The sequence below is a fragment of the Myxine glutinosa genome, chromosome 5 (genome assembly GCF_964187855.1).
Source record: "Myxine glutinosa chromosome 5, kmMyxGlut1.1, whole genome shotgun sequence".
Lineage (NCBI taxonomy): Eukaryota > Metazoa > Chordata > Myxini > Myxiniformes > Myxinidae > Myxine > Myxine glutinosa.
The window spans coordinates 137668598-137678420 of NC_136265.1; the positions used below are offsets into that span (position 1 = coordinate 137668598).

The window sequence follows — 9823 nt, forward strand, 5'->3', positions numbered from 1 at the left end:
GATCCTTCATCTGGAAGTTCCAAGTTTGGGTGAGGTGCAGCATCAACATCTCGGAATTGATTTACAAGGCTGATAATATCTTTGTATGCCTCCGCCCTACGTACACCAACTGGGTTGTCAAGAGGACAGACAAGTTCTTCGTTTGTTTTTTCTTGGCAGAGGACACACAACTCACAGTTCGTTGTCTCAGCCATCACACTAGCCTGGAACGAAAAGAAAATACATGTAAGTATATAATAACCAAGCATAATCAAGTATACATGGACATAACATAACACAAAAATCTGACAAGTAGGGATTCAGCAGAAGCAGTTGCACATACATATGAATTATCCAAACCGATTTCCAAATATACAAAATGTATTCATGTGTGCTGACTTATATAACACAATGGCTATTGTATTTAGATATTTGGATACATACTGATATATCAACAGATATATAATGCGACTAGAAAATGTGCTAATGAGTTCGTGTACTGCACAGATATTCCAGCAAACAACCTAAGCTGATTCCATGATCACAAAGGATAAATGTGAGATCCTAATTGCCATGGTTATTTTTCTACTTTTGGGGAACAGAGATACACCTACTGATTTAGAGACATAACTGTTTGCTTCCCTGGCCATAAAATTCTAGGCATGGACACCAACAGCATGACTGAAGGTTTAGTGGTTTTGGAAGTATAGCCGATATAGGATTTTGGTGGCGGCCATCTTGAATTTTACCATTTCGGGAGAAATAAATACTCTGATGTAGTCAGAAATGGTTTTATTTGATTCCTTGACCATGAAAACCTAGGTATAGACACCAAATTCATGTTTCTAGGTTGATTAGTTTCCGAGATATTGTCAGTATTAGATTTTGATGGCGGCCATCTTGGAAAATGGCGGGAATGTATGAAGACTCCATGTGATCTTTGTCCACTCGGACCAAAATTGTTACTTAGACCCTAAGCTTCGACCTGGTACCAAAAACTAAACTTTTTCAAAAACTTGAAGTGAAAATGAAAATTTGTTCATGGTGGGAACCCCACTATCACGGGCTTCGATTCAGTATACAAAAAAAAAGGAAAAAAAGGGCGTGGTCACGTCACGCGTGCGTCATGTGTCGCCGCCGCTCGCCTTGGTGTGCGTCGAAGACGTACACACGGCGTTTCAAGTGCAAGTGCAGCGTTTTCGAAGCATTCGTTTATTAAAAAGATGCTACGGCTCGACTATAGACGGTCTGTGGTGCAGTTGAACTATAATTTGTATATTAAAGTGCGCCCGATAAACGCAAAGCTAGTCAAACCGTACGCACAGTACAGTACAGTATAGTACAGTACAGCCCAGTACAGTGCCAGGGTGTAATGGGGTTATTGGGTATAGAATATCACTTTGAAGCTTTTTCTGTTCATACAATGATGCACAATGCGTCAATGGCTGGTGCAATGATAAGAAGAGGATTTTGGTACCGATACCTTGGAGTTGGAGAGTGTGTACCTTGTTTGGTCGAGGATGTATGTTGCGTACAGTGCGGTACACTGTACAGTGCACTGATTTGACTACTCATGAAAATGGCAAAATTGAACATTAATTTTCCGTTTTATCTGCACCTGATAAACTATTTATAATGATCTGATATATCGATTCATACCTTGGTGTTCGGAAAGTGTTTTATGAAGTATAAAATTAACATCTTTATATTTCATTATTTGAGGTGTGTGTGTGTGTGTGTGTGTGTGTGTGTGTGTGTGTGTGTGTGTGTGTATGTACCTGTGTGTGTGTGTATGTGTATGTGTATGTATGTACCTGTGTGTGTGTATATGTGTATGTATGTACCTGTGTGTGTGTGCGTGTGCGAGCACATGTGTACCTGTGTGTGAGTATGCATGCGTTTGCATGCTCCCAAAATCCATGCTTGCTGCACACCTCAACTTTTATTCCTTTATTTTCTCTCGTTTGTGGAATCACCTGCCTGAGGTGATTCAACAACAGTGTTCCCTCCAGGGCTTCAAGCAAGCCATGCACGACCATGTCACGTCGCACCCGATCACTACCAGCAATCATTTCTACCCCATTAACCCTTTTTAACACAACCCTTTAATTGCAGATTACTGTGTTTCCTCTTCTCCTCCTTTTCGTGTATTGGTATTTACCTGTGGTCTGCTACCCCACTGTCTCTGTTACCCATTTTCCTCAGTCACCTCATTCTTCAGTGAGTCTAGATGTTGTATTTGTAAATATAATTAAAGAAAATAAATAAAAGTGAAAGCACTCTGTAAATGTATACCGGTGTGTGTGTCTGTGTCTGCAAAACGATGTGCAGACGTCATGTCGTACATGCTACCGCACCTGCACAATGGCTGGCAGGTCGACCAAGCGATCCTCTCGGAGGAAGATCGAGCGGTGCTAATTCGATTTGGCCATGACTGGGATCCCACGTGTATGAAAATGGATGAGGTGCTGTATGCTATTGCTGAGAAGGTGAGCTGGGGTGAATTCTGATTGGGCTTGATGTTTGTGTTGAGACCTATTGTAAGTTCCATCTTTAAATGAAATGGAGTATTTTGGGGGAAGGGGCAAGGGATTGGCAGAGCGGTCAGAAAGAGACTGGCTTTGAGGGATGCTGTTAGCTTGGGAGGTATTCCTTACTCTTCCTAGAACATCAGGAATTTCACGACGAGTGAACGTTTCCATATTTAAGAAGTGATCCTGGACAGGTTGTCACTTTGTAGCAGGAAACCAATACGAGTGAAACCCATCACTCTGAGCAGCCACAGGAATCTAACCCATACCGGTGAGGGCAATGCAGTCCACAACAAGGCCGATCCTTAAACGATTGGAGAGTTGTGTACCGAGAGCCTATTTGATGTAAATGAGGTTGGTTGGAGATGGTTATGTGTGGGCGGGAGGATAAATTGTGTAACTGAGAGACGAGGAGCGATTTGAATAGTTGTGAGAGTAAGTTGTGAGGAGGTAGAAGTAAATCGAGGGAAGGGACGTCAATGGGCAAGTTGCCCTGAAACAACTTGCCTTTGCCTCTTGGAAGGCTAATCCAACTGAAGGAAATCTCAGTTCCTTCCACCAAGCTCGGAACAAGTGTGTGTCTACCCTCAGGAGTGCCAGGAAGCACTATCTCTCCTCACTCAAGAATGAACTCTCAAACCTGTCTCCTTCCTCCAAATCCTGGTGGCGTCTGGTCAAATCCGTTTCTGGTGTTTGTTCCCCCTCCATCCCCTCCCTTACCTCAAATGGCCACACAGTTGACATCGCACGTGACAAAGCCGAATGCCTCAACTCTGTGTTTGCCTCGAAATCCTTAGTCCCAAACCCATCTCTCTCTGTTCCCTCCTTTCCCAGTCGAACCCAACTGCTCCTGGACTCTGTGTCCTTCTCTCCTGACAAGGTGGAGGAGTTTTTGTCAAACCTCGACTCTGATTCTGCAACTGGACCAGACGGCATCAGCCCACGGGTCCTAAAATCCTGCTCTGCCGCTCTATCTCACCCTCTCTCTGTTCTTTTCACCCTATCTTTTGCTCAAGGTCATCTGCCAGCATCCTGGAAATCAGCTAACATTACCGCTTTACACAAAAAAGGTGCAAAAACAGATCCTTGCAACTACAGACCAATCAGCCTGCTCCCAATTATCAGCAAAGTCATGGAATCCATCATTGCTTCGGATATGAAATCTTTCCTCTTCTCCAATGGCTTGATCTCTGATCATCAATTTGGTTTCAGACCAGGTCACTCTACTCTGGACATGCTGCTTCTGCTGTCTCAACAATGGATGGAGGTCCTCAATGCCAAACAGGAAATCAGAGCTGTCTCCCTTGACATATCAAGAGCCTTTGATACGGTCTGGCACCCAGCTCTGCTCACCAAACTCTCCTCCTATGGTATCCATGGAAATCTCCATGCATGGCTTGCGGACTTCCTCTCTGGTCGTAGTCAACGTGTGGCCCTGAATGGATTTCTCTCATCTCCCCTTCCTGTTCAGGCTGGAGTTCCCCAAGGAAGTGTGCTGGGCCCTGTGCTTTTTCTGGTCTTTATCAATGATCTCTCTGACTCTCTGGAAAATCCTCTCTATCTCTTTGCTGATGACTCCACTCTCTGCCGCTCCATTCCTCTTCCCTCAGATCGGCAGTCTGCAGCCTCCTCACTCTCTGAAGACCTGGACAAAATCACAGACTGGTCAAACAAGTGGAACATGTCTTTCAATCCTGCCAAATCTCACTCTCTTACTATGTCTCTCCGAAAAGATCGACTGGACAACCCTCCCATCTACTTTCTCAACAATCCTCTCCAAGAAGTTCTGTCACTCAAGCTTTTGGGTCTCACTATCTGCCATGATCTTTCTTGGGAAAACCACATTTCCAAGCTGGCCTCCAAAGCCAGTCGCCGACTGGGCATCCTCCGTCGTGCGAAGTCCTTCCTCGGCACACCTGAGCTCCTCACCACATACAAGGCTTTCATCCGCAGCTCTATGGAATACTGTTCTCCCCTATGGGCTGGTGCTCCTGCCTCACACCTGGCTCGGCTTCACGCTGTTGAATCCAAAGCTTTCAAAATCATTGGAATCTCCCGCGATGAAGCTATCTCTGAGGGCCTTTCACTCACTCACCGCAGGCAGGTAGGTGGTCTTTCTGTCTTCTACCGACTCCTCTCCGGCCTTGCTCCCCCAGCTCTCTCTGTGCTCTGTCCCCCAAATATTCCTACAGGTCGCACAAGATCTGCCAGCAACCCTCTGATGGTTAAACTGCCGAAATCTCGGCTCTCTGCTCACCTTCACTCTTTCATTCCTCTTTTCTCCCGCCTGTGGAACAAACTCCCACACTCCCTTCAATCCCTCTCCTCCCTCCAGGTCTTTAAAACAGCTGTTCACCACCATCTCTTATCTTCCCCCATCCATAACCTTGATCTTTTCTACCCCCACTAATTCACCCCAGATCCACCTTGTTTGAAATTCCAACTTATTTCCTGGAAATCCTGGCAGTGTCCATATGTTTATACCTCTCCCACCCCCCCCCCTTCACATGCCTCCCCCCCTTCACATGCCTCCCCCCCAAAGCCCTCTCCCTCCCACAGATCTCTCGATGTCTCCATGTCTCTCGGTCCCTGCTCTCAAATGTTGTGTTTGTGTCCTTCCCCCTCTCTCCCCATCTTGTCTACCGCTCCCGATGTTATTTGTTTTATGTGTCTGTTTGTCTTTCTGTGTGATTAATGTTCGCTCTTTCACGAGCCTCGATCTTGTATACAAAAAAAAAAAAAAAAAAAAAAAAAAAAAAAAAAAAAAAAAAAAAAAAAAAAAAAAAAAAAAAAAAAAAAAAAAAAAAAAAAAAAAAAAAAAAAAAAAAAAAAAAAAAAAAAAAAAAAAAAAAAAAAAAAAAAAAAAAAAAAAAAAAAAAAAAAAAAAAAAAAAAAAAAAATGGATCATATATAGTCAGGGCCCTTAGGGATATTTTGGTTCAAATTCTTCCAAAAGCATCAAATTTGGCGCAGATGTTGCCCATGCCATACTCTTTCGATTTTTGACGGGCGCCAAGGGCGGTATGATCCGGGGACCATACCGGTCCATCCCGCCATGTCACCTGACCTATGACGTCATAATTAGGATATGCATCCAATCACATGGCACACTATAAGTGGTCAAAGTTCAAAATAAATCGATTGAAAAATGAAGGCAGGGATCCATTTTTAAGGTTTTCATAAAATCCAATATGGCCGCCAGGTCACATGACCTATGACGTCATATTTATGACATGTATACAATCATGTATACATGAACCCGGATCATGATCGCACAAAAATTAAACACAAGGATATGGCATACAGTTCATAAAACATCAAAATCCGTACCTTTGTAATTAGACTGATGAACTGCATATGCCTGAAATTTAGGAAATAGACATGTAAATATTTCCTCTAATTGTCAAAAATAAGGTCAGAGTTCGATTACCCAACCCAGAAACATAAAATGGTGAACCTCGCGTAAATCTTGACAAAAAACTAAAAAACCGACATGTTTGACTCAAAAATGACCTTTAAGATGACCTTGAGGGTTGACCTTGACCTCGAATCATCAAAATAACATCATAATTGGATTCCTCGACCTCGAAAACCCCTGAAAAGTGGTATCATACATGATTCCAACCCTTTTGGTTATTTAACTGATTTTCCTCTAATCCGGGTGGCGGCCATTTAGTATTTCGCCAATATGGGGCCCCCGGGGGGGGGGGGCGCCTGTTTTGGCGCCCGTCAGAAATCGAAAGTGTATGGCATGGGCAACATCTGGGCCGAATTTGGTGCTTTTGGAAGAATTTGAACCAAACGGCCCCAAAATATCCCAAAGGTCCCTGACTAATATGTGGAAAAGAAAGAAGAACCACATTTAGAGGGGTGACATAAATTCTGCCATATATAAAACCACCGTTTAGAGGCCATTTTTTCCCCGCAAAGCGGGGGTTGGCCTTTTCGGGGACCGTGGTTGTTGTTTTTTGGTCCCCATTTTGAAGCAATGTTTTACGGCTGGATGCCCTTCCTGCCGCCAACCCTGTTTGTCGCGTTTTTACGATAAACAGGGAATTACCAGTGTACTGGTACTCAATTTGCCGACCTCGGAAGGATGACAGGCTGAGTCAACCCCCCTGGCGTTAATTCAGCGATCGACCGGGATTCGAACCCAGGATCCTTGGATCCTAAGCTGGCACCCTAGCCGCTAGCCATATATGTGCACACATAAATAGATGAAGTTTCAGATTTTTCAGACAAGGATTTCAATGCAATCAATTATGGTTGGAATACCACTTCACCGATGACGTCATCGTTATCACTCTATATACCACATGTGAAGTTAATGACCTCTGCCAAGTTTCAATTTTTTTTTCGTTGAGCAGTTTCAGAGAAAATGTGCAATTTTTTTCCAAGACAGTGTCGTAAGTATGTGGGTGTCATAAATTCCACCATACATGTGCATTCGTAATAAATAGATGTCCCCATGGTGGCAATGCATGATGAGAAAATATTGTTTTCCTGCTATTGATGGAGTATTTGATTTTGTCAACCTTGAACTCAGTAAAGCTTGTCTCCACATCCTTCCATCCATCCCTCCGTACCTGTTTGTAGGTGAAGAATTTTGCTGTTATCTATCTGGTAGACAAAACTGAAGTTCCGGATTTCAACAAAATGTACGAGTTGTACGACCCCTGCACCGTCATGTTCTTCTTTCGGTAAGTTCCCCAACTCCCTCCCCACCTCTCTCTCCATCTCCCTCCCCACCTCTCTCTCCATCTCCCTCCCTACCTATCTCCTCACCTCCCTTCCTACCTCCCTCCCCATAACCCTCCCCACAACCCTCCCCACAACCCTCCCCACAACCCTCCCCACCTCTCTCCCCACCTCTCTCCCCACCTCTCTCCCCACCTCCCTTCCCACCTCCCTTCCCACCTCCCTTCCCACCTCTCCCACCTCCCTTCCCACCTCCCTCCCCCCCTCCCTCCCTCCCTCCCAGCCTCCCTTCCCACCTTTTTCAAACTTTATCCCAAACACCTCCATTCTCCTTTCTTCACACCTTCCACAACTGTACTAGAATTTCATGGAGGTAAGTATGATGCTAAATGATGTGTACTCACTTCCTCACACTCCCACCCATTCTCTACAACAACAACAACAACATGCATTTTAAGGCCATGTTCCCTGCTAGAGCGGGGGTTAGCCTTTCTCTTTCCATGTTCCCTGCCACCCATTCTCTGTGGTATTTTATTTTTTAATTATGAACTCTCATTACACACAGGAACAAGCACATCATGATCGATCTGGGAACAGGAAATAACAACAAGATAAACTGGACATTGGAAGATAAGCAGGAGATGGTGGACATTGTGGAGACTGTGTACCAGGGTGCCAGGAAAGGCCGTGGTCTGGTTGTCTCACCAAAGGACTATTCTACCAAGTATCGATATTAAGGGTCAGCGGGCTGGCCGAGTGTCTCCGAGCGATTTAGAGGTTGCAGTTTGTGGGTGTGATTATTGGGCAGAAAGGGGAGGGGTTGATTGGCAGGATTTCGGTGGGGATGGGGAGGGGGAGGTTGTTGTGGAAAATGGGAGGATGGTGAAAAGGTATGCAATGCAGGTGTTGAAGTTGCACATTGTATTTGGAAGTTTGTTTTTATAATAAAATACAAGCGCTACTTGTGGTTGTATAATGTTGTTTTTCTATCCACAATACCAAGCCTGGTTGTGGTTTAACGGTTAAGGTGATAGCTTAAGATATTCGGGTCTTGAGCTCGAACCCCTGTCGTGGCGTTAAACACCACCAGGTGGGTTAACTCAGCCTGTCATTCTTCTGAGGATGGCAAAATGGGTACCAGCTTACTCGGAACAGGGGGCACTGCATCAGCTCCGAGCAATGATGCAACTAGCAGCTACAGGCTGCATACTTAATGATGAAGCAATGATGCAACTAGCAGCTACAGGCTGCATACTTAATGATGATGATGACCACAGTACTTTCCTCCATTTCTCCCTCCTTTCGTCCATAACTTCAGGGCCACAATACTTTTGGCTTGTGCCAAACCCCAAACCAAACGGAACACTTTGGTGCGATGTCACAATTCCCATTTTGCTTCCCAGAAAAAGGAAAGCATGAGTATGTCATTTTATTTGAGTGCCGTCTACATATTACGTATGCATGTGTGTGGTGGTTAAGGGAGGAAAGGAGGTAGATATAAAAAAAATTTCAGTTATGGTAGATAGAACATTTCCCCTCTCAATCTTCTGCTCTACCACCTGCAAAAATAAAATAATTGTCGTAAATTACCATGGTGGTTTACGCACACTCGCCCCTGAGCTGTGTGGCCTGAGTTTGAATCCAGACCCTGGCTTAAACCTGGTGCTTCACAGACGGGGAGAGATTTCTTTATTGAAGTTCGCCCCAAAAGAAGGACGAAAGCCACTAATTTGTACAGGGCTACAAAGAAAAAGAGAAAAAAAACCCCTAATAATAAACAATCCTCGGATGGACGTTAAAATGAGCTTGTCCCGTCTGCTGGCATTGGTTGGTGGACGTTAAAGATCCTGCCATGTCTTTTGCGAAGAGTAGGCAGGTTATCACCAGCACCCTGAACAAATTACTAATTCTCCCACCCAAGTCACCTTCAGTCAAACATGTATGCGCTCTACCGAGTGCCATTCTCGTTATCCCTTTGGATTTAATCGTTAAAATAATATATCATGTGTATTTTGTGTCCAACTTTTGAAATGCATTTGGAAGAACGAGGAAGAATGAGGGCGAGGGGAGGAGCAAGATGGACACAGCAGCCGCAAACTCAATCACAGAAAGAAAAGGAAACCGGTGCAATTACCCCTGGTGCTCACCTGGTGCAATAAACAGCACACTGCACTGACTAAAGGTATTTTAAACCAATTTGAATGGTTTCTCGAAGACATGGCAGCATGTATAATCATGCTAACATATTCATAAGACTTTAAACGATCCCCAAAAATACCTATTTTGGGGGGCAACCCACCACATGCACCCCCTCAGGGCCGATTTTTTTTTTTTTAATGCCGTGAACAATCTTTGGTACATCACGGGTGATGAAGGTTGTGGTCAAGTTTCATTGAAATATTGTGTGTAGTTTCAGAGAAAAAAGCAAATTCCTATTTTGGGGGGCCAAACCTGGACCCACTTTTACCCCCCCCCCCCCCCCCATAGACCCTTTTAAACTTCGACTTTCTTCGTGCAGTGAACATACACTCGGTATATCATGGATGTTGAACTTTGTGGTCAAGTTTCATCGAAATAGTGTGTGTAGTTTCAGAGAAAAAAGCAAGTTCCTATTT

The 9823-nt window shown here is 44.3% G+C and overlaps 1 protein-coding gene across 2 annotated transcripts; it reads left to right on the forward strand.

The window, feature by feature from the left end:
- Window positions 1–8169, forward strand: LOC137426993 (thioredoxin-like protein 4A). 2 transcript variants are annotated; one of them, XM_078778786.1, is made up of 5 exons: window positions 1–29; window positions 160–225; window positions 2311–2468; window positions 7107–7210; window positions 7774–8169. In XM_078778786.1, exons 3-5 carry the CDS (start codon window positions 2316–2318, stop codon window positions 7943–7945), a joined length of 429 nt encoding a protein of 142 aa, XP_078634912.1. In that variant the 5' UTR covers window positions 1–29; window positions 160–225; window positions 2311–2315; the 3' UTR covers window positions 7946–8169. The 2 variants fall into 2 exon arrangements, with proteins under 2 accessions (XP_078634912.1, XP_067972182.2); XM_068116081.2 differs by lacking the exons at window positions 1–29; window positions 160–225 and adding an exon at window positions 1096–1225.
- The last annotated feature ends 1654 nt before the right edge of the window (window positions 8170–9823 follow it).